Source organism: Chaetomium tenue (assembly GCF_020726465.1).
Source record: "Chaetomium tenue strain MPI-SDFR-AT-0079 chromosome Unknown F5144scaffold_1, whole genome shotgun sequence".
Classification (NCBI taxonomy): domain Eukaryota; kingdom Fungi; phylum Ascomycota; class Sordariomycetes; order Sordariales; family Chaetomiaceae; genus Chaetomium; species Chaetomium tenue.
Genome location: NW_027117329.1, coordinates 4,770,482 through 4,793,436, shown reverse-complemented (window position 1 = coordinate 4,793,436; position 22,955 = coordinate 4,770,482). Strand labels below are relative to the sequence as shown.

Below are 22,955 nucleotides of genomic sequence, written 5' to 3'. Positions count from 1 at the left end.
CCATCGTCACAAGGACCTGGGCGACCTACAGCCGCCTCTCGGTGACTGGTCAGACATGCAAGCCTCGATTTCTTTTACCCCGCATCCGAATGTGAATACTCCGGGTTGCATCTTCCGAATCTCCATGCGTGGGCGCCCAAACAAGGCCGGTTGGGCAGCGAGGGTTGCCTTGTCGATTGTCGACGTCAGGGCTGACTGTAGGGCTGACGACGCTCACCGAAAGCCCAACCAATCCGGCGACGCCCGGAGTTGGAGCCGCACACACAAGGCAGAACAGCGTTGGGGACATGACAGCGAATCACGCCCGCGGCCTCCCACCACATGAATGTGTACAACTACGTGGATAGACGGCCCGGAGCATCGATGCGCCCCAAGGCACCACACACCAGACCACCTGTGCGACACACCAATCTTCGAGGCGGACGGGGTTTGGGGCGAGGGAGGGTCCCCCTGACTCTTGTGGCATGCGAGTGATCTACGGCACAGCAAGCCTCTTAGTGGTCGCCTCGCAATTGACGTTTTGACGGTGGGTTGTTGCCAGGTTGCGAGCTTTCATTCGCATCCTCGACTTGTTGAGTATAGATGTGGGACACGACACGTTGAACTGGTTTGAAAGCGGCCTCCGAAGTTGCCTATTATTCCTGGCGCTTATTTTTAGAGCTTCGTCCATGTCGTCTTCTTCTCCTTAGCTCTGCCCCTTGTCACCCAACTTAGTTATAGTTGGAACCCTTCGAGCATTCTCATGCGGCACAAATGTTTTGACCTTTCCTCTAGGCAGCATCCGACACCTCGCCGTTAACACTATCAACGATAAGATCTTTGCAGAGCCTAGCCAACAACAATGGAGCATACTCATGCCCGCCACACGCAGACGTCCCAGAGCGAGAGGACCCGCGCCAAGGTCATAGCTTGCGGCATCATGATCGGCTCCGCCCTTTTTTTCCCTTTGGCCAACACCGAAGAGCCGTGGGTTCGAGTGTTGTAAGGCCAGGACTCAGCTCTTACCAACAAGGCGCTAATCCGGACCCAGGACCCTCACAGGTTTCCTCCTAAGTGCGCCGAGCTTCCATGCTCTCCATATTGAGCCCTTTATTCGGTAAGGGCTCCGGACACCTGGGTTGCCTTTATTATTTTGCTGACCATGCCCAGATTCGGGCGCTTCACTGCTGCTGTGGCTTTCACTCTTCTTCTGGTCGCCGTCCTCGTGGCTGGGCCCTCTAGGACAGAACTCATCCCCTGGCTCCCGCTGTTCAGCGTTGCATTGAGTTTGATCACGGTTGTCATACACGACATTTTCCAGTATGACGGAGATGTGGAGGACGAGTTCTCAGGTGTCTCTATCGACGCACAGAGTAACCGATCCCTCCGGACCGTGTCTACCCAGCCGCGGGCCTGGCCCCCGCTCGAGTCCAACCGGCTCGACTCTGTTTACTTCGCCCGGCACGGGCCATCTTCCACGGCGTCTGCCCGGACGGGCACAGACGTCACCGATATTACCCTCACCGACGTCGTGGGGCAGTGGCGGCCACAATGGGATGACCGGACGCGAATATATTTCCCGGAGGCCGTCCGGCCGGATCAGGAACGCCCCATGGAGGAGCCTCATGCAAAGCCTGCTAGCCCGGAAGGACATGGGAATCCGGATGTGGACTCGGACCTGGACTCGGACCGTGGAACTGTTGAACCCGACCAACCGTTGCTCGGACCTCAAGGAGGCGTGAGCTATTGAACACATCCGTGGTGCCCCTAGAAAAAGAGACACTCTTTCATCCGAAATGGAGGTCTTGTGTGCTGATTTCGCAATCGCACAGTCTCTCACCGCGTTTTCTTTTTGAACCATTTCTAGGGGCCGCCCAAACTCTACTACATCAACACACCACCTATCGGGCGCCGACTCGGCACAAGTTCAGTACCGCTCTAGCTGTTGAGCCAGCGACAGAGCACAATAGATCCTCGACCCGAGAGAACCAACTCATGAAATATGCGACCTCACTAAGACGTTGCAGAATACGGCACTTTGAACGGCGTTTTTCTCAGGGGGGGTGGGGGATTCTCACGGGTTCACAGACAGTCGGCGCCCCACACTCGTTGCCCAAGGGCCATCTCTTTCAGCACTCCGTTTTGGGGTTGCTCATCCTATGTCGTGGGAGCATTTATCGGCGAACATGTTTTCAGGCGGCCGTCTTTGACATTTACAACATGACATGGCGTGGATTGGGGACTGGAAGAGGCGGGACGGGTTCGACCCAACAGAGGAGGTTAAGACCGGGTGTCTACCTACGTTGGAGTTTTGGACGAGGATGGACGAGCATCAAGGACTGCGCTGTGCGGGGAGGTGAGAAAGAGGGGAGAGGAGATGAGAAGGAAGAGAGAGGACGACAACATGACAACACGACAACGGGAAAGTAACCTGGTTGTTGTTGCGGGGCAGGGGCAAGACGACCCAGCTTATTCTGATGACCGATGACACCTTGGTATATATAGGTACGATTTTACGCTACGTTTAGACTAATACAGCATGGGATGCATTAGGGCATGCAAGTGCTGCCTTCATCCCCGATTCCGGTTCGGCCTATCTCTATCTTTATCCCTTTCACGTTATCTCCTCCCCTGGTGTCTGGTCTCTTATCTGTGGAACTTGATTCTAGACCATCGCATCGGCCGGTCCTCACTCAAAGCAAACACAAACACACACAGTGCAGTGCAGTGCACGGGAAAGCCAATTTGAAATATTACGTACTTGCGGAATAGCGGTGGCACTACAGTGGTCACAAGGGCATTTTCAGGTCAATGATCAGTGGTTCAACGGGGTTAACAACGGCTACCCTCGGGCCCGGAACCCCGCCATCGGCCCCTGGCCACTTCCCTTGTAACATCCGCCCGGCGCTCCTTCCTATCTGTTCGGGGGTGATAATTCGACTTCTTTGTCCTTTTAATTCTTCATCTTGCAACAATAAACGTATTCCAAGTGCCAGTTCCCAATTGCATCTCCTGCATCTTGATTTCTCTGCCAATTTCCGATTCGGACTTAGACCCGAGTATCCCGGCATCCGCTCCGCTCCGCTCCGCACCATATTCCCGATCCGTCCCGGCCAAAATGCGGAGTGCAATCCGGACCGGCGCCTTCCGAGGCCTGCCGCCGTCAGCCCCCGCCCCGCTGCACTCCGGCATGAAGAGCGTCCGGAGCACACCCCGCCGGCTTTCCGTCCCGCCCCCTTCGGCCTTACATTCGAAAACCCCTGATCACTCCGAGGCTTTGGCTGCGGCGCCCAAATTCCCGGAAGCCGAACTGACCCCACCGCCGACACCCCAGGAGCGTATCACCATCGCCGACATCAAGGAGAGACGGGCCAGAGCGGGGCGCCTCAATGCACCGACGGCGGCATCCTGCAATGCCGACATGTTCAAGGCGCCGGTGCGTACCCTACCCTAACCCTTGCCTTACCCCTTAACCCCTATTTCATAACAACAATACACAATTCGTCCAAGAAGACATATCTGACACCGCATGACCCCTCAAATAGACAACAGGCAAGCCAAAAGCCAAACGATGGGACCGTACGTGACCCCTAACCTCCCTTCCCTCTGTCACCTCTCTTCCCCCTTTGACACTAACCTTCCACCGCCCCCATCTAGACCTCCTAACCAAAGAAGCCACCCTCCGCGCGCCCTGCAAGCTCAAGCAGGCAGCAAAGAACCTCAAAACCCCCGGCCTGATCTCCCTCGGCGGCGGCCTGCCCTGCCCCGAATACTTCCCCATCTCCTCGCTCACCATGCACATCCCCAACCCCCCGCACTTCTCCGAGACAGCCACCCTCACAGCCGGCTCCGACGCCACCATCGGCAAATACGACGCCTCAACCACAACAGCCACCAACGCACCACCCCCCGCAGCCGAATACGACCTCTCCATCGCGCTCAACTACGGCCAGGCCACGGGCTCCGCCCAGATGACCCGCTTCGCCGTCGAGCACGTCGAGCTGGTCGGCGCCCCGCCCTACGCCGACTGGGGCGTGTGCCTGACCATCGGAAGCACGGGGGCCCTCGAACAGGCCCTGCGCATGCTGTGCGACGGGCCCGGTAGGGGGGATACGTTGCTGACGGAGGAGTTTTCGTTTTCGACGGCGTTGGAGACGGCTGCGCCGTTGAGGGTGGGCGTGGTCGGGGTGGGCATGGATGGGGAGGGGTTGGTGCCCGAGAGGATGGAGGAGGTGTTGAGCGGGTGGGATGTCAAGGCTAGAGGGGGGCGGGCAAAGCCGAGGGTGCTGTATACCGTGCCGTCGGGGCAGAACCCCACGGGGGCGACGCAGAGCTTGGAGAGGCGCAGGGCCATCTATGAGGTGGCGAGGCGGCATGACGTGTTTATTCTGGAGGACGAGCCGTACTATTACCTGCAGATGCAGGAGCCGGGGACGGAAGCGCCGAAGAGTGTGGAGGCGTTCTTGGAGGGCCTGATCCCCACGTACCTGAGCATGGATGTGGACGGGCGGGTCATGCGCATGGATTCGTTTTCCAAGGTGGTGGTGCCCGGGTCGCGGATGGGCTGGATCACGGCGTCGGAACAGATTGTGGAGCGGTTTATTCGCCATGCGGAGGTGGCCAACCAGGGGCCGAGCGGGTTCTCGCAGGTGATTCTGCATAAGCTGCTGGACGAACAGTGGGGGCATGAGGGCTATTTCAGGTGGTTGATGAATTTGAGGATGGAGTATACCAAGCGGCGGGATGTCATGTCGGCGGCGTGTGATGAGTTCTTGCCGAAGGAGGTGGTCAGCTGGAAACCGCCGCAGGCTGGCATGTTTGTGAGTTATTTTCCCCCTCCTCCCCCCTTCCCCCCCGTGCGCCTTTTCTTTCCAAGTACAGCAGGCACTAACAAATGGGATATAGCAATGGCTGAAGGTCAACTACGAACTGCACCCTCGCGCCGCGAGCAAGAGCATCATGGAAATTGAGGAGGAGATCTACAACAGCTGCATAGCGAAGGGGGTGCTGGTCGCCCGCGGGTCCTGGTTCCGTGCCGAGCAGGATGTCCCGCCGTCGGGGCTGTATCTCCGGGCCACGTTTGCGGCGGCTACGCCCGAGAATATGAGGGAGGCTATTCGGCGGCTGGGGGAGGCCATTCGGGAGAGTTATCAGCTATGAGGTGGTGTAGTTACGGTTTATGTATGGGTTATGACTCGATATGTTTAGATGATTTTTGTGCTGGCTTTTGCTGTTTGTTGGTGAAATTCGAGGGGTGGACAAGGGGATTGTTGGTCGGACTCGAGCACTGCATAAAGACTCATAGATGGAAATCGAGTAGATCTGTCAATTTCACGCGATCCACTTGGAGAAACCTAGCACAAGGTGATATGAGAGTATTAGAGGGGCATTGAGAAATAAGTGAGATGAGCATCATGTGTTGCTGGCTGACACGCTAGCTATCTGTCATGAAATGAAACCAATCCAACGCCAAAACCATCATGGTATATCGTACATCCAGAACAAACCGCCCATAATAAACATGGAAACACAAAATCAGTTCATCACAGTATGTTGCAACCCAGTCCCTCGCATCCATAGATAGACAGCCACCACCTTTTCCCTCCCACTCACTCACTTACTGCTTCTCCCCCTTTTTCGCCTCCCACAGCCCCACCACCACCCCCTTACCCGGCTGCAGCACAATGTCCGCCTTGAGAACGGGCTTCCCGCCATCGATCGGCGCCATGTGGTTATCAATACGATCATACCGCTGAAACAGGCGGGTCAGCACGTAGGCCATCTCGGTGAGGGCGAACTGCTGGCCGATGCAGATGCGGGGGCCGCCGTTAAAGGGGATGTACTGCCACGGCTTGGGCTGCCAGTGGAACCAGCGCTCCGGGGAGAACTCGTCCGACGACGCGAAGGTGGCGCTCGCGGGCGGGTACAGGTCCTCGCGCCGCTGCATCACGAGCGTCGAGTAGCCGATCGGGGTGTCTTTGAGGACTTTGACGGGGTCGAGACCGGCGGGGCCGCCGCCCCGTGGGAGGGTGGTGTCTTTGAGGGCGAGGCGGACGCTGGATTGGGGGAGTGAAGGGTTAGTAGGCGGTAAATGGTTGGGGGGAGGGAAAGAAGGGGGGGCATACTTGAAGGGGACGATGGGGTACAGCCGGAGGGTCTCGTTCATGACGTTTTGCAGGTACTTCATGCTCTTGAGGTCGTCGTAGGTGGGTGCCCTGGTGGAGCCGACCACGGAGAGGATCTCGGCGCGCAGCTTCTCCAGGATCTCCGGGTGGCGGGCGAGCTCGTAGATGGTCCAGGACAGCGTGCAGGCGGTGGTGTCGCGGCCGGCGAGCAGCACGGCGATCAGCTGGTCGCGCAGCACCTGGCGGTCGCGCGTGTATCCGGCGAGGGCGTGGAGGAAGGTGTAGCCTGAGTCGCTCTTGGATTTGCTGGCCAGCTCCTCGGGGGTGAGGCGGAGAGTGCGCTCGATGTAGAGGTTGATGAAGCGGTTGATTACCTCCATGTTCTTGTTGAACGAGGCACGCGGGACAAGCTTGTTGAGGGCACCAGAGCGGGCGATGATGCCCTGAACCCGCTGGACCTCGCCGAAGGCCTCGGCAAACTCCTGATGAGGGTTGCTGGGAAAAGTAAGCTTAGGCAATGCACGGACTAGGTGTGGCAGGAACGGGGCGCAACAAACCTGAGCGACTTCAGATCGTGACCCAAGAGAAAGTCAGTGGCTGAGTCCAGTGTGAAGCGGAAAAATAGGTCACAAATATCCACGGGCTTTCCGTTGCCGGCCTCGATGTCGACATGCTGGTTCTCGCCGTTCAGGGCGCCACCGTTCGCGATGGCGCGGAAGAGGGTCTGCATGTGGCTCTCGAAGACGTGTAGATCGCTGACACGGTCCTTGATGAACTGCGGGCGGATCAACTGGCGGCTGTCATGCCACATAGCGCCGTCGGTGGTGAAGATACTATCGCCCAGGAAGGCTTTCCATTCTTCGTGGAAGGGCTCGCCCTTGCCGTAGTCGTTGAACTGGGTGGCTAGGATGGCCTTGATGTTCTCGTGGTCGGCAGTGAAGATGATGCGGCGGCCAGCAATGCGGCCTTCGACCGTGTGAGAAGGGGCATTCTTGAACATGTCTTGCCAAAATCGGTGGGTCTCATTCTTCTTTCCGGCGGTGATGCCAGCCCAGAGGAAGTCGAGGCCTTTGTCGTGTTAGCTACTGCTCGCCGGAGGCAATGCACGGCTTGAGCTAAGAAGGATTACTCACTGAATGGCATCACCGACTTGATAGGGGATGCCCTTGATCCCGGCTTCTGGGATAACTTCATCTCCTGCCATGCAGGCCGCACGATGACAGCCACAATTATGTAGGCCAGCAGAAGGCCTGGCACGAGGGCCAGAACCAGTTTGACTGAGGCATAGTCAATGAGAGCCTCGACGAGTCCCATTGTGAGTTGGTTCGGCTGGCCGAATGGGCCAACACTAGGGGTAGAAAGGAGCACAAGCAGTTGTGAGCCAGTTGAGCAGGGCTGGGTGACAAGTCGAGGGGATAAGCCCGAGGACAAGCTAGGAGCGGGTGTGTGCCTGGACAGTGAAGACTGTTGTTGAGCAACAACGCAAATCGGGGATGCGTTTGAGGTATGTACAGTCAGACGGTAGGTTTGCTTGTGAAGTTATATGGAACGGCGAGGGCGTCAGAAATTGGATATTCAGGGGTCCTTTTTGTTTCTATTCGTCCTCGCTTGGAACACAGGATCCTTCCTTGGTAGCTTGGCTGCGGGGGAAGCCGGTGTTGATATACGGCCGAACCCCGAGAATATGTATATAGATGGTTTAGAACCAGGAGACAGCCGTGGTTGGGTCGTGGGAAGGAGATAACTAATCAGGACTCATTAATATTGCACAGGACATGAAGAGGGAGATGAGCGAGACATCTCTGCCAAGTCGTAACTATCGGAGACAAGCCGTAACAAGGCCGTGTGCCGAGAACGAAAACCCCGAGAGTGGAGGGGGAAGGTGGACACGGATAGCCGTTGAGAGCCCTGCATGCAAGTTAAGCCACACTCAACGATTTCTCTACCAACAAGCACGGTTGGATCTCAATGGGGAGTGACGTGATGTGTTTCTTGGGAACAAAGATGTCCACCCCCCGCTTGCGCTTGCGACGCGATCAGCCCACAACCGCTTGCAATTTATCCTTGTTTGTTGCATTGTCGCCGCCCGCGGGACCCGTCTCCGGTATCGTAATAACATGGTAACCAGTTACGTCGCCGGCCGCGTCTTCTCCAGCCCCCAACTGTGTAATCTCTAGAGGCAGCCCGGCAGCGTGGTGTGCGACCAACTTGTGCAAGCTTGCGAAAAGGCGGGGAAGTCGAAACCAAGGCTGGGGTAACGCGGCGATCCCATGTGGAAGCTGTCTCGGTCGTCCTACCTCGTGGTCCATCGGCGATGCGGCGTCCTGTCCCTGGCCAGGTATTTCTGTTATTAGTGTAACGAGTCAATCAGCTTACCGGTACAGGACTTTGAAAAACGATGTCGGGCATTTTGTGCGCCGTTACTCCACGAGATGCATGGATCAGGCTGTGGTTCTAGAACAAACCTAGAATCCATGCCTGGGAAAGTATTCGTACGAAGTACTCAGCCTTCGATTCAAATTTGAGGATCAAGCAGAAATTTTAGACGGCTAACTGCCTCAAGACGGCAGGCGCAGCACTTACCTATTCCCGAATCGGCGCATTCTAGACAACTTCCTCCTCGTTCCTTCCCTCCTTTCGGCGGATTGATCCTACAAGTGCATTGGGTCTTAAGACATGGAACGCATGTAGTAATTTGTATTCCGCCCCCACAATCTCACGTACTCCGCGCCGATGATCTTGGATTTCCCGAGCCTCCTTCGGGGTGGAGCAACTCTCCTGCCCGACGGAGCGGAGGGAGCAACGGATGTTAGCCCGATGGACCACACATATCCCGATGCCCGAGGTGAGCTAGTTGGCTCCGTGTATAACACGGACATTGTAATGTGTACGAAGTGCTGTTACGAACAGCCGGGTGGTTATTGCAAGGGGTTTGGCGGGACGGTGGAGATTGGCCCCCGCTCATCATCACGTACCGAGACAGGACGAATCGACCAACAAGGCAAGCCACGTAGGCACGCGAACCAAGAGTCCAGTAAAAGCAGCACAAGACATTAGGTAGTTGACGTTAGGCGTTCGGAAACAAGCCGTGCGGTTCACGGCACCGGATGTTTCCCGAATCCGCCGCACAAGGCTCCGGAACCACTCCGCTCGACAATGCAACCCCAAACCAAGACTAGCATGAACAGTACCAAGCACCAAACCCCAATGGCCACAGCAAAAGGAGGAAGACAGAGCAAAAGGAACACCACCACCACCACTCACATCCCTAACACTCCTCACGGACGGAACTCACACTCCTCCGGCGAACCCTGGGTACAGAAGGTCATATGCACAGGCGAGCTGCGGACGCCCCTGCGGACCATGCGCTCGCGGAACTCGCTCAGGCGGGGCGCGGCGTCGAGCTGGGTCCTGTTCTGGCCGGCGGCGTCGGTGCGGCCGGACCAGAGCACCTCGGCGGCGGCGCTGGCGCGCGGCCAGACGATGGTGTCGAGGTTGATGGGGTCGATGGTCTCGCTCCACAGCGTGACCTCGCCGCCCAGCACCAGCTTGGCCTCCTCGGCCGTCAGCCCGGCCGTGGGGTCGTGCGAGTACACCAGCCGCCAGCCCTTGGCGGGGCTGCACCAGTCGTTGAAGGGCCACCCTTGCGCAAAGGCGTCGCCGTTGGCCCAGTTGAGCCACTGGCCGCGGCCGCAGTCGAGGTACTGCGTGGTGGTGTTAGTTCAGCCGGGGTTGATGGGATGGGAGAATAAAGTGAGTGGATCGTGATGGCTTACCCAGAAGTTGTAGTTGCTGTCAATGACCGGGTGACCCATGCTCGTCACCTTCTTGACGGATTCCCCTCCCAACCACGTGTGGATGACCGTGTCCAGGGCCATGGTGACGTTCCACTCGAGGGGGATTTCCTCCCAGGCGATGGGTGTCAGGCCGGCCTTGCGGACGCGCGCGTGCTGCGTGTCGATGAACTTTTGCAGAAGCGGCTGCAGCACCTCGGACGAGTTGGAGCGGATACCTTCGTCGAGCATCGAGTCGTTCTTGTTGAGCTCGTCGCCGCCCGTGTGGAAGTAGGCCGCGTGCGGCGCCAGTCGCGGTAGTAGGTCGTCGAACAGCTTGTCGAGGAAATCGTCCACGGCCGTGCTGTTGAGCTTGAAAGCGCCGCACGGCGGCTCCGCGCACCACCAGTGATAGGGCTGCTCGTTGTAGGCGACGATCAACTCCGGGTGCGACAGCGATACCACGCCAATGTGGCCCGGCATGTCGATCTCGAAGTAGACCTCGACGCCGCGCGCCGCGCCGAACGTCTGGATACGCTCGATGTCTTCCGGCGAATAGGTCTGGCTCGGGTGGTAGGCGCCCTTCTCCGAGATCTCAGGCATCGAGGGGATCTCGAGCGGCCACGATTGCGAATCTGTCACGTGTACGTGCAGCCGGTTCATCTTGTTCCAGGACATGGCGTCGATGGTACGGAGGATGTCGTCCACGGGGAAGAAGAAGCGCGCCGTGTCCATCATGGCGCCGCGGTGCTGGAATTTAGGCGCGTCCTGGACCGACACGGGCGCGAACGGCGTGTACCAGAACGTGCCGGCCGAGTGCTGGTAGAAGAGTTGAGAGAAGGTCTCGAGGCCGCGGAGGACGCCGATTGACGAGACGGTCGTGAGCTTGACGGCACCCTCGGCGCTGACGGTCAGGTTGTACGACTCGTCAACCTCGCCGGCGAGCGGCTTGAAGGTGCTCGCCTTATCCTCGCCCGTCTGCACGATTTCCAGCGTCTCGAGCCATTTTTGGCCCTTTGACAGATCTGGCTCAAACGTGGAACCGGGCTTGTGCAGCATCCAGGGCACGAACTTGCTGTCGAAGATGCCGGCGAGCGTCCGGGATAGGCCCGCCTGCACGACCTCCTTGCCGGTCAATTTGGAGGGCTCATATCCGTAGGTGTACGGAATCTGTTGGAACAGGAACTGTTTAGTATCCGCACCTTCGTCAAGGCACTCGCGATGGGGAGAAGACCAGCATACAGATTCGCCATTATATGTGACCTTGATGTTTTGGTGCAGGTACAAAACAGAGCTGCCCTTGGTCAAGCTCTGGGGTGCCGGCCAGATTGCCGCGACAGGTTGAAGGGCGATTAGGGAAAGGGAAAGACAAGAAAGTAGCGGTGACCACATCTTGCCAGTCAATTCATGAACTGTCGTGTGGTGTGGGCGGAGAACATGAAGAAATTTGGAGGGGTGCCCGTTTTGATAAATAGCTTATGGGCTCAGTAAGGCGCGGCAGGCAGGGGGGCTGGAATGTTTCTAGGAGCTAGGATTTTATGCTTGGATGCTCATTCGGGGATATTAATGAGACAGATCAGATGGTTGGCGGGCTCGGGTAGATCCAATTGGCAATCACCAGGACCATGCGAGCATGCTTCGGCACCGTTGCACAGGTTGGTTGCAACCCGAGAGGGGAGAACCAAAGAAACGGGGAAAGCCCGTGTTTGTTTGTGATGGTTGGATGAGTGTTGACGGCGCCGGCGGGGACGTAACCCGTGCAGTCCGCCGCTGTTGGTGGATGGAACCACGGGCGCTGCGGGCTAACTAACACGGCCAGCTGCGGGTTGGTGCACACCGGCCGATCCACGAGGCTGGATTCAGCACAGCTCATCCGGGAGTCCAGTCAGCTGGTGGTGTGGGTTTTGCTTTGCCGTGTGGTGCTGATCGAAATCTAGCTCTTGCTAGGAACCGCGCAGAAGGGACAAGGCGCAACGTTACACCCCTGCCCCATTCAAGGATACCAGCGGGGGAGCCAAGTCGTCAATAACTAAACCATATTGGGACCTTAGGTAGCTTGAGAGATGGTGTTCTGATGAATCGGAGGAATTAATAGTGTCGGAAACTTGCAACTTGAACCAAGAAGGCGATTTTTGCGGCACCTCTGCTTCCATTAACTACTCGGCTTGGCGACGCGTCTGCCTGCCGTCACCACTTCTTCCTTCCTGAACGAGGTCGATCATCAGACGATCGCAGGTGCGGGCCGAGACCAGCAACCTGGCTCCCGCTAACCAAAAAAAGGCGAACTCGAGAGGGAGCAAAAAATCAAGAAAAGAGGCAAACGTGAAATAATAAAGAAAAAACTACTATGTAAACTTTGGGCTTCCGAATGGCTTTCATTTTGTGCCTCTAGTCGAAGGTTTCGTCGGCACCTACATAATTTGTACACCTGGAGTTCAGCTTTTATTTTGCCTATGGCCTGGGCCTGTTCGAAGGTTGCTCATGATGCAAAGCAGTTGGATACCCAATCGTAAAGGCGCCGAGGCTCCACTAGAACTAACTGGAGGGGAAGAGAAGTGCTACGCAGTTATAAGGTTGCAGCTGTATCGCAGCATGCGAGCATGTTCAGGTTTGGAGCCTTTGGTGCAGAGGGACGGCGTGTTCGTTGTTGCCGAGTCGTTGGCATTGGGACGCCGCCTCGCTCCAGAAAGGAAGGTGAGTGGATAATGCAACCAACCAAGAGCATCGTCATGACCAGTGACGGTCGAATGCTCCATTCAGGTGCGGCATGGAGGCATGGACATGCCATCGCATGCGGGGAAGCCTAGATTCCCACCTTCATATAGTTGCAGGTACCAGATACCTGCTTCGTAGCACTGCGTTCTTCGAGGATACCCATGCCTGGTAAATCTCTGGAGCGAGCATACTTGGGTACCTACGTAGTTATTTGCATCTTGCAATGTTTTGTTGGCGCCTCATCGCCGGTCGTCGAGCAACAGTCATCTGGCCGACGTCAACATGCATGATGGATTTAAGGCTCGATATTAATGAATCAAGCAACTGCCGGCTGCCGGGGAAGTGTTTTGTAGTGCCGGATAATACTGTGGAAGAAAAGACGGATTGATGACTCAGCAGAATTTCGAACTGGTCGGAAATCGGTCGAGATGCGCCACACTACTCAGGAAGCGGGAGCCAAATGTGGCTGAATCACGTGGAATTACAGAATTACGCCACTTCTTCCCAACTCTGTTCTCTGCACCAGCCACCCAGTCCTGGACCAGGCTTTTTGTTTCGCGCAGTTCGGCTCCACGCCTCGAATCTTTAAAAACCACCAACATCACGCCCACCTACAACCTTCACTCCATGATCCACGGCGGATTCTTGCTAGGCAGCCTCGTCGTGCTCCCGCTGTATTGCTCGAGATAAAAGCGCAGGAATTTAGCCCCTGGACAACGCACGCGTGTTAAAAATCGCCCCAGTCGCGTGTTGATAATTCAGCCTTGCTTTGGCCACATCGGCCGCACTCGACTTCGCCCGACGCCGATTCTCTTGCCAGAGCACGCGCGCGCGCGAACCCGACGCAAAACGTTATCCATCTGGATCAATTCGCATCCTCCCCCAACGACGTCCAACTCGTTTCGTATTATCATTCACCATCATGTCCGTCGAGGTTGTGCTCGGCACGCCCCTCGCGGATGCCCTTAACATGGCCATCCAGGGCAAGATCGCAGAGCTTGGATGGGCCGGCCCCGGCACCGAAGGCTCTGCCATGTCCGAGTACTTCCTCCTTATGCTCGCCAACGGAAAGACGGAGTCCGAGATTGCTGCCGAAATTGCCGGGGACCTGCTCTCCCTCGGCCCTGAGGATCAAACAGCCCCGGCATTCGCAAATTGGTTATTCCAACAGATTGGTATCCTTGGTGCGCAATTAGGCCCCGGGCCAGCGCAGGCTACTGACGTCACGGATGGCGCGAATGATGACCCTATGGACGGCACTTTTGATGCTAGCATGGACGCATCAGATGCACCTGCTGCGGGCCTCAATGCGTAAGTCAGCACTTCTTCCTGGGGCGCAAACCCTCGTACTGACAGATGGCAGACCTACTGGCCCTAAAGCTATGCGAAACGGAACCGGCAACATGCGCGGCGGGCGGGAGAAGCGCATCATGGGCCAGATCAACCGTGCGCTAGATCGGACACAGGACTCGGTACTTCACCGTGTCCGTAACCAATCCGGCAACGAGAGAATTGGGAGGGGGCCCCCTGCTGGGCCAAGAATGGGCGCGGGAAGGCAGCCGCGGACGAATAACACACGCGCCACCAACATCGCCGCCGGACTGGCGAGCATGGGCAGCATGCCCCCCGGCGCTCCCATGAATGGAATGGGCGGGATGGCTGGGATGAATCCGATGAACGCGCCCGGTTACGGACAGGCGGATATTTTTGCGATGATGGAGCAACAGAACCATATGCTTCAACAAATGCAGCAACAACTGTTGATCCAGCAGCAGAATGGCGGCGGCCGCGGCGGATACACCCGTGGCAAGCAGCAGTTCGACCGTGGCGGCAGGGGGAATCAGTTCCGGCGAGGCGGGGGGCACCATCAGCACAACGGTCACGCGGAGCAACAACAACAGCAACAGCACGGCCCCGAAGGCCAGGCAGATTCCGCCTCGCAAGGAGACGTTGACATGACGGGAGCCAAGCGCGAGACGCCGAACCCTGACGAGACGGTGTGCCGATTCAACTTGCGGTGCCAAAACAAGGACTGCAAGTTTGCTCACCAGTCTCCGGCGGCACCACCTGGCACCGCTGTCGACCTCAAGGACGTCTGCACGTTCGGCGTGGCTTGCAAGAACCGCAAGTGTGTGGGGCGCCACCCATCGCCGGCGACCAAGATGGCGCACCAGGGCGAACAGGACTGCAAGTTCTTCCCCAACTGCGCGAACCCGCACTGCACGTTCCGGCACCCCACCATGCCGGCTTGCCGAAACGGTGGCGAGTGCAAGGTGGCCAACTGCAAATTCACCCACGTCAAGACCCCTTGCAAGTACCGCCCATGCACCAACCGCAGCTGCCCGTTCATGCACGAGGAAGGCCAGCGAGGCACCTTCCAGGACAAGGTGTGGACGGCCGAAGACGGGCAGGAGCATGTCAGCGAGCGAAAGTTTGCCAGCGACGGCCCGGAGGACCTCGTGCTCCCCGGATCGGAGGAGCGCATGGACCATGTTCCGGATGCCGAACCCGCTGAGGTGGTCATCTAGTTGTAGCGGGGGGTTACGTGTTCAAGTGAAATGCAGCGAAGCGGCGCCGTGCGGGCGGGCCGGGTCATGACGAGGACGAGGACGAGGACGAACTGCGAGACGGAAGTAAGGAGGGTATATGACTGGGAATCGATGGGGCACGGGGAATGAGCACTGAGGACGGATACCCATCTAGGACATGGACACGTGGCATGGGCGAGTTTGTTGCAGGCATGGGTATTTGGAGGTGTAGGTTCGGTCATGTACTAGTATATCATCACAGCGGCGTTTTAGGGGTGGTGCCTTGGGACTTCGGGCGTCTTGTTTCTACTTAGACCGGCCTATTCTCTTGTGTTTGACTAGCGGAGAAGTGGTGGAACATCACAGCGCGAGCGACGAGAATATATATCGAAGTCGCTCGGCTTCTCATCTGGCCCTCATATTACGTCCCCCCCAGAGCTGCTAAGTGATTCCAACATAGTTCTAAAGCTAAACTTCACCATGTGAGACTCGCAAGCGTCGCCACATATTGAGGGTTAGGGTCTATCCTCAACCCGGAAACCTGACCTCTTTTCGTATACCAAATAATTATTACCATCACCCACCCGAGCTGTTCCGAGCCATTGACTTTGCCCACCGATGTGTCAGTGCGGGCCATATAGTCTTTGGAAGACGCCTTGATATGTACGCAAACAGCCTGCGCTACCTGGCGCGTACCCGGGACCGCAACAGCGCTAGGCACATCTCGTCGCGGACCTGCCGCCGCTTCCTCAGTTCACATGGCATTTTATTAACGGCGTACCCACAGCGACGAACACCCCGCCAACACCACCACTCGACGTCCCCCACGAACCCGATAACCCCGACGATTCCAATTACCAGATTGATAGCACCGTTATCACTATCTATTTCACCGGATTCCAGGCGTCAACCCACCCGACACTATGCCGTCGGCAACCCACACAACCCCCCGAAATCCATCGCTATCCTGGGCGGTGGCCTGACCGGGCTCTCTACGGCCTGGTACCTGACACGCTTCTTGCCCGATGCTAAGATCACCATCTACGAGGCGCAAACGCGGATGGGGGGCTGGATCCAGACCGACAGGGTGGAGGTGAAGACCCCGGACGGCACGGTGGGCACCGTACATTTCGAGCGCGCCGCTCGCATGATCACGCCGCAGGCGACGGTTTCGCGAGTGGCCAAGTGGGACGATTTAGTCTTTTTTGACTTGGTGTGTTTCTTCCTCTATCATTGACCACAGGCTGAACGTTGCTGACTTACGGCCGCCGCCTCGACCAGGTCACGGAGCTCGGCCTTACCGACCAGCTTATGCACTTGAACAAGGCAGACGAACCCCTCCCTGCCTACATCTACTACCCGGATCGTCTTGTCGCGCTCCCTAAACCACCCAAGAGCATGCTGCGTTACGTGTTTGGGAGCCTCAACAGCTTCATCAACGTCCTTGCGATGTTGACTAAGCCCTTGTTCCGAGGAGTAATTCCCGGCATGTTCAATGTTATGCGCACCAAACCCAATAACCCATACGAGAAGGACCTGTTCGAAGGGCGTAGCGATATGTCGGTGGGAGACTACTACTCTTACCTATTTGGGGGCCGCGGTCTCGTGGACAGGTTCTTCTCAGCCTTAGTCCACGGCGTCACGGGCGGCGATGTGTGGAAGATGAGTATGGGCAGCGGCTTCCTATCAGACTACCTCGTGCCGACTGAGGGACAGCCCATCAGCCATGCAGTAGTGCGGTCCGTTGACTGGGAGATGGTGCCTCAGTTACTCAAGAACAAGGCCGTCTTTGATCTAGCCTCCCAGCATCTCGGCGCGGGCGCCCTCTGGTTCCGCGACGGCTTCGCCACTCTCCCGGAGGCCCTTGCCGCCGCCCTAGGAAAGAACCCCAACGTCACGATCAAGACGGGGACCCCCGTCCACCTCGTTGACTACAACAAAAACGAGGACCAAGTTGCAGTAAGCATTCATTGCGCACCACGCCTCTCCACGCATGCCCAATGACTGACTGAACCCCCCCCCTCCTCCCTTCCGTGGTAGATCCACACCGAGGACACCACTTCGAAACCGGCCATGTACGACAAGGTGGTCTCGACCATCTTTGCCAAAACCCTTGCTGAAATAACTCAAAACCAGCTTCCATCCCTTGCCTACTCCACCGCCGTCAACATCATGGTGGTCAACATCTGGTATCCTGTCCCGCAAGCCAACTTCCCCCATAATGGCTTCGGTTACCTCATCCCACAAACCCTCCCCTTTGAGCAAAACCCGGAGTGCATCCTAGGCGCCGTCTTCGACTCGGACCGCGAGTCGCCCCTCCCCACCGCATCCAACCCTGACCCCGCCTACCGTGGCGCCGACACTGTCCCGGGGACCAAGGTCACCGTCATGATGGGCGGGCATTACTGGGACGGCTGGCCGTCCTCAGCCATCCCGGACACGAAGCGCGCCGAGGAGAGCGCGCTCACCGCAGTCGCGCGCCACCTCAAGCTGCCGCCGGAGCTGAGCCAGCAGGCACACGCGTCGGCCAAGCTCCGCCGCGAATGCATCCCGCAACACACGGTTGGCCACGCCGCGCGCATGCGTGGCGCCCACCTCGAGCTGGAGTGGGCCTTCAAGGGCCGCCTCGCCGTCGCCGGCCAGAGCTACCAGAACCCCGGCGTCATGACCGTCCTGCGCGCCGGCCGCGACGTCGCGCGCCAGATTGCCGGTCGCGAGGACGAGGAGGCCGGCGAATGGGCCATCGGCGACACGGGCCTGCGGCGCTTCGAGCTGTCCCACCGCCAGTTCCAATACATGTCCATCCCGCGCCGGATCCTGCCGCTGCGCTACGGGAGCGGCGCGTACGTGGACGAGGACGGCAAGGCGAGGACCAAGGACGGCCTGGCGATCGCCGACCTGATCCAGGAGCAGGCCAAGAGCAAGGGGAGGTGAGCTGAGATGATTGTCGGGTACGTGGATGTGTGTATTATATATATATCCGTGGGCGTGTGTATTTATGCGGCTTTCTAAAGTGTATATATATATATATACATTACGCATTGGATAGATGGACGGACAGTGTTGTCCCCTTAGAGCCGCTGTTTGGACGAAAGGGATACAGAGCGCCTCAAAATCTCATCCTGACGATCAACAAGAGTCAAAAACCAACCAAGAGCGAACGTGATTTCCCAAACATGGAAGAGCGCCCTGTCTCCCTATTTGATTGATGATTCGTTTGTGCTGGTATCATTAGCTATCTAAAAGCCGTGCCAGCCCCAGTGATATGCTTTGCGACGTGGTATCTCTTCTGCATCCCATCCATCCACCCATCCATCCATCCCTTTTTTGTCTGCCGGCCCGGGAAACACTACTACCACCCCCTCTTCTTCCCCCCCAAGCCGCCACAATATAAAATAGATACAAGACGCCACATGCTAGATGCCAGCCGGTGTCCGCCCTGTCCGTGCCTTAAAATAAAAAAAAGCCACGGTCCAAAAAAAAATGACAAGATGGCGAAGTGTCAACACTAGAAGAGAGACGGCAGGCAGGACGGCGGATACGCCCGCTCATGCCATGCCGAGCAGCCGTTGCTCCCAACACAAACTCAGCCCCTCCCTTTCCTCGCTTGTGCGGAGAAGCCGGCGAAGACAAACCAGTCCCCCAACCGCAAAAACCCCAAACACACGCGCACACACGGAGTCTCGGCGTACTAGGGTTACTCGGAGTCCTAGTCGAGCACCACCACGGGCGTGTTAATATCGTTCATGGCGGCACGCTGCTGGGCCTGTTGGGCCTGGTTCTGGTTATGCATGTGCTGCTGCTGCCGTTGTTGTTGCTGCAAACGCGCTTGTTGTTGGTACGATAGCTGTTGGCCCTGTTGTAGCTGGTGGGGGAATCGGCCGGGCACCGCGGCACCCTGGAGCGGGTTCGCCTGCTGCTGCTGCTGCTGCTGCTGCTGTTGCGGCTGCTGGCGCTGCTCTTGAGCCTGGGCTTGTTGGGGGTGCGGGGACGGTTGTTGTGGTTGTTGTATTTGTGCGGGAACTTGCGGGGGTGGGGGTGTGCCGGCAAGGGACTGTAGAGCTTCATTGATGACTGCTAGGAGAGGCCCGATGCCATGGTCCCATTGCGCCGTGGCGCTGTGCCCAAGGCCCTTGAACCCGTTGCCGCTGATCGACCAGACGCGTTGCTTTAGGATCTTGTTGAACTCGTCGTTTTCGTTGTTGATGTTCGGGTCCGTTTTCGCGCGGGAAATATGCCAGTGGATATGCCCATTCCTATCACGCGGCCGGATGTCCAGTTGCACCCGGCGGTTCTTAGCGCCGGAGAGCGCGAAGCGGATCGTCATCCAGTCCAGCGACTTGTGGAAGACGTAGCACGTCCCTAGGTCCTTCGCAAGAATCGCGTCCCACGAGTCGTGCAACTGCTCTAGTGCCTCGTAGAGTGGGAGCGTGAATACAAACCATGCCGGCAATTTTTTGAGATAGACCGAGTTTGCTGCTGCGCGTAAGTAGTCAATAGCGCGCAAGTGTGGGTTGCCAGCTTCGAGAATCACGTCCACGCCTTGCTCCGCGGCGAGATTAAGGCGCACTTCCCACGATCGCTGTTTGTTGCCACCAAATTTCGGCCGGGGGTTGGAGAGCGACATTGTTGGGGATCCATTGCCATACGAGAACACTATCTCGCGGAGCGTGATTTTCTTGGGAGATATTTGCTTGCCTCTCAAGTGGAGAGCGTCCACAATGTCTACCAAGCGGTCGAGTGACTGCACACGGCTCCGCAGCAGCGGAATGATTCCGGCGCCCGATTCTGGCTGGAATCGCAAGGTAAAGTGGCCAAGCCGACGGTCGTATAGCGCATCACGATCGAGTCTATGCCGGAGGAGACGGAATTTGGTAGGGTGAAGGACGCCGACGGTTGCCTCGATCATGACCTTTTGCCGTGTCGGTTGCCTTCGAACCGATTTCGGATCGGCGAGAGACTCGCGGTACTCTGATGGCGTAATGGGGGCTGGCCCTTTGTAGTCGATCTGGATAAATTTATCAGCCCACGTCGGTTGTGTGGTGGCGTCGGTGCCCGGCTGAAGCGGTAACATGTCCGCCGAGAGCACGACTGTCGTTCTATGACCATCGGGGCTGGCTTTTCTGGCGGTATATTGTATGTGTTGTTGATGGAGGACGCGGAAATCATTGATCTGATCCATGATGTTCGTTGCGTGCTGGGTGAGTTTCGAAAACAAATGGCTTGATGGAAGCAATAGGTCGGTAGGTGTGATAGAGAGTTCGGTGAAGATGTTGATGCGTAGGCCCGGTATTCCGTGGCCCTCGGCCGTGCTTGATGAATGTTAGCGCGAAGAGAAATATGGCACGAGTCATGAGTAACGCTCTTACACTTCAACCAGCCACCAGCGATCGCCACCGAGACTCAAACTCATCATGGCGAACCACTGCGGAGTCCAACGAGAGTTTCTCATGAATATGGCGTGGAATGGTTCTCGGGTGGTCGAAGCACGTGAGTACACAACGCGCTTCACCTCGTCGAGCGGGACTGGGGCCTTCGGGAGGACCTTCCAGTCGGCAGGCTTCGGCAACGTCCTCAGGTGAAGCGTCATATGATACCATCTGAGCTGCTCCAGGACAACCGGGGCCTCCGTCACAGGATTTCGTAATGTGTTGATTTTTGTCGCCCAGCCAAACCCAATGGGAGGCCGGTCGGCGAAGAAGAAATTGCCCGACCACGGACCGATACCGAGAACGGCGTGGTCGGCGCCGAGAGTCTGCATCGTCAGAGCACAATCCAGATGCGGGGGGTCCGAGATTCGTAATGACAACCTGCCCCGTTTCTGCGCATATCGAGGTTTGCTGCTGAGGGAGTTGTATATTGACGAGAGGAGGTATTTGATGTGTCTGGAAATGACCGTCATCAACAGCTTCTCGGTAGAGATGGTGTCGGTGTCCAACGGGATGTCGGCATCCTTCACTTCCTTCCCATCGCGGAACCACTGGACCATGAGTCTGCTTGGGGAGCTCGGGTCGTCGGCTCCCTCCGAGGACTTGCCGCTGTGCACCCCGAGAAGAATCCAGCTCTGAGATCCTTGGGTATGTAAACTCTGGGACCAGTACTGGATCCCCAGAGCCCTGTTCAACCTCTCAACTCTTAGCGTCTGAGTCCACAACCCGGTGCGGCTGAGCTCAACAGCCTGTCGGGCAAATTCCCCAATCTTCGTAGTCAAGGTCAATTCATGGAGATACTTGTAGCAACCTGGCAATCCTTCGGTTTCGAGAATCGTGTTGATACGGGCCTCGATGAACCCCCGGGCACCGTCCGAGAGTTTGGACGGCGACGGGCTGAAGATGGGTCGGTAATCCAAAAACCAGAACTGCTTGTCAAAGTCTTCGTCGGATATCGTGAGATCTACCTCGAATTCGCCAGGCACCGTGAAGGTAACACGTCCGTTGTCGATTTTGTATTCCTTCCATGGCTCCGGGATCTGTTCGTACTCATGCAGTTGTAATCTCATGTGAAGAACCACCTCGATTTCATTAAGCCAGTGCAAGGTTTCTTGCGTCGTCAGGGGTGGCTTGGGTAGGTAGCCAAACTAGTAACAGAGTCAGTACAGAAACTGCCAAAACTCGGAGCAGTTGCAACCTACGTCTGGCATCCAATGGACGGCCCCTGTGCTAAGTACCTCCAGGGCCGTCTTCAAATCCGGAGTAGGAACCTTGGCGAAGGCCATCTCATGCTTGAGGTTGACCATGTTCCAAAAGGTCCTGTTGTACAACTCCAGCTTCGCCGCAAGATGTGTCCTCAGGTCGATGAGCTTGCCGACTTCGTCGGCGTTCCTAGCCCATTCCGTGATAACTAACGCCTTGACCCATCTTGAGTGCAGGTCCTGAATGAACTTGAGAATCATAGTTTTCTTGTTCAAGCTCTCGGGCGATGTGTCTTCGAGCGCTGGACTGGGGAGCTTGGGGACGCCATTGACGCCAGCGTTGACATTGCCATTTATGCTGCTGTTCATCAACCCCTTGGCATTGCCGTTCAGTGTGTTCTCTGGGAGTGGTTTCGACGCCAAGTCAAGGATGAGCTCCTGGAGTTTCAGATGGGAGAATTGTGCGAGCCTACTTAATAGCAGGCTTAGTGGCATGACATCGTCGGTAATGTGTTGGAGTTCGTCCACGGAGTCCTCCATCCTGGCACCCTGTAAGCTGCTCTCCAGCTTGCTGTAATCTCCGACTGTGGTCGGTCCATTGTCGCCCCCTTTAACGCCAGCCGGAGGCTCTGTGCTGAGTGACACGCGTTCCTCCCTGGCGCCGTTGACAACGGAAGCTCTGCTCTTGTCTGGATGGGTAGTCTTGCTGTTGTCGTGTACGCTGTTGTCCATTCTGGGATCGCCTTCCGCGCGAGGGAACATCCGTACAGTGCCGCTGGTCGCTGTGCGGGCTGTTTTCCTCGGTGCAATTAAAAAGCGATTCCTAGTACGCCGAGACCGACAAATATGCCTCCCGGTTTCCTCGATTCAGGTGTTGGCGGTAGGCGAAGCGAAAAAGGGTGGGAGGTGAGAATGGAGTCGGATTGAGCGGGCTTCGAATTCCATGCGGTCGGTGGGCGGATCGGTCGCCGTCGACTTAATTTATGGACACTCCACGGCCAGGCGAGGAAGATGAGAGCTGGTTGAGAATGCAGCAAAGATCGTGAGCCCGGAAAGATGACCCGAACTCCCCAACCTAGTTGCCGAGCAGCAGCAGCTAGTGCGCCTGCACTTGCCTGCAGTTTGCCTTGTGACGAGCTCAGCAGACAGGGCAAAGATCGATGATGCAATGGCCCATCACTCCCGGGTCCGACTCTGCGCCGCG

General features: G+C 57.3%; 8 protein-coding genes across 8 annotated transcripts; 5 read left to right on the top strand and 3 right to left on the bottom strand.

The window, feature by feature from the left end:
* Positions 1-841: 841 nt before the first annotated feature.
* On the top strand, positions 842-2,076 carry F5144DRAFT_638126 (uncharacterized protein; the record flags this gene model as incomplete). The annotated part of the gene is made up of 3 exons (XM_066792685.1): positions 842-966; positions 1,031-1,096; positions 1,150-2,076. The coding sequence occupies 3 exons, from the start codon at positions 842-844 to the stop codon at positions 1,727-1,729; spliced, it is 771 nt and encodes a 256-aa protein (XP_066649138.1). The 3' UTR covers positions 1,730-2,076.
* Positions 2,037-2,928, top strand: F5144DRAFT_557515 (uncharacterized protein). Its single transcript, XM_066788028.1, has one exon. It carries the CDS (start codon positions 2,536-2,538, stop codon positions 2,749-2,751), a length of 216 nt encoding a protein of 71 aa, XP_066649137.1. The 5' UTR covers positions 2,037-2,535; the 3' UTR covers positions 2,752-2,928.
* On the top strand, positions 2,929-5,329 carry F5144DRAFT_557512 (pyridoxal phosphate-dependent transferase). The gene is made up of 4 exons (XM_066788027.1): positions 2,929-3,415; positions 3,525-3,558; positions 3,637-4,799; positions 4,885-5,329. The coding sequence occupies exons 1-4, from the start codon at positions 3,098-3,100 to the stop codon at positions 5,137-5,139; spliced, it is 1,770 nt and encodes a 589-aa protein (XP_066649136.1). The 5' UTR covers positions 2,929-3,097; the 3' UTR covers positions 5,140-5,329.
* A 12-nt stretch (positions 5,330-5,341) lies between these two features.
* F5144DRAFT_62804 (cytochrome P450) lies at positions 5,342-7,779 on the bottom strand. The gene is made up of 4 exons (XM_066792317.1): positions 7,238-7,779; positions 6,662-7,172; positions 6,105-6,599; positions 5,342-6,035 (listed from the first exon to the last, which is right to left on the bottom strand). The coding sequence occupies exons 1-4, from the start codon at positions 7,416-7,418 to the stop codon at positions 5,597-5,599; spliced, it is 1,626 nt and encodes a 541-aa protein (XP_066649135.1). The 5' UTR covers positions 7,419-7,779; the 3' UTR covers positions 5,342-5,596.
* A 1,603-nt stretch (positions 7,780-9,382) lies between these two features.
* Positions 9,383-11,269, bottom strand: F5144DRAFT_598262 (glycoside hydrolase superfamily; the record flags this gene model as incomplete). Its single annotated transcript, XM_066790929.1, has 2 exons — positions 9,383-9,808; positions 9,881-11,269. The coding sequence occupies 2 exons, from the start codon at positions 11,267-11,269 to the stop codon at positions 9,383-9,385; spliced, it is 1,815 nt and encodes a 604-aa protein (XP_066649134.1).
* A 1,889-nt stretch (positions 11,270-13,158) lies between these two features.
* F5144DRAFT_617593 (uncharacterized protein) lies at positions 13,159-15,536 on the top strand. Its single transcript, XM_066791887.1, has 2 exons — positions 13,159-13,903; positions 13,956-15,536. The coding sequence occupies exons 1-2, from the start codon at positions 13,515-13,517 to the stop codon at positions 15,118-15,120; spliced, it is 1,554 nt and encodes a 517-aa protein (XP_066649133.1). The 5' UTR covers positions 13,159-13,514; the 3' UTR covers positions 15,121-15,536.
* A 162-nt stretch (positions 15,537-15,698) lies between these two features.
* F5144DRAFT_557493 (uncharacterized protein) lies at positions 15,699-18,271 on the top strand. Its single transcript, XM_066788026.1, has 3 exons — positions 15,699-16,333; positions 16,402-17,079; positions 17,161-18,271. The coding sequence occupies exons 1-3, from the start codon at positions 15,782-15,784 to the stop codon at positions 18,052-18,054; spliced, it is 2,124 nt and encodes a 707-aa protein (XP_066649132.1). The 5' UTR covers positions 15,699-15,781; the 3' UTR covers positions 18,055-18,271.
* A 319-nt stretch (positions 18,272-18,590) lies between these two features.
* On the bottom strand, positions 18,591-22,720 carry F5144DRAFT_62550 (mediator of RNA polymerase II transcription subunit 14). The gene is made up of 3 exons (XM_066792228.1): positions 21,752-22,720; positions 20,490-21,697; positions 18,591-20,432 (listed from the first exon to the last, which is right to left on the bottom strand). The coding sequence occupies exons 1-3, from the start codon at positions 22,511-22,513 to the stop codon at positions 18,830-18,832; spliced, it is 3,573 nt and encodes a 1,190-aa protein (XP_066649131.1). The 5' UTR covers positions 22,514-22,720; the 3' UTR covers positions 18,591-18,829.
* Between the last annotated feature and the right edge of the window lie 235 nt (positions 22,721-22,955).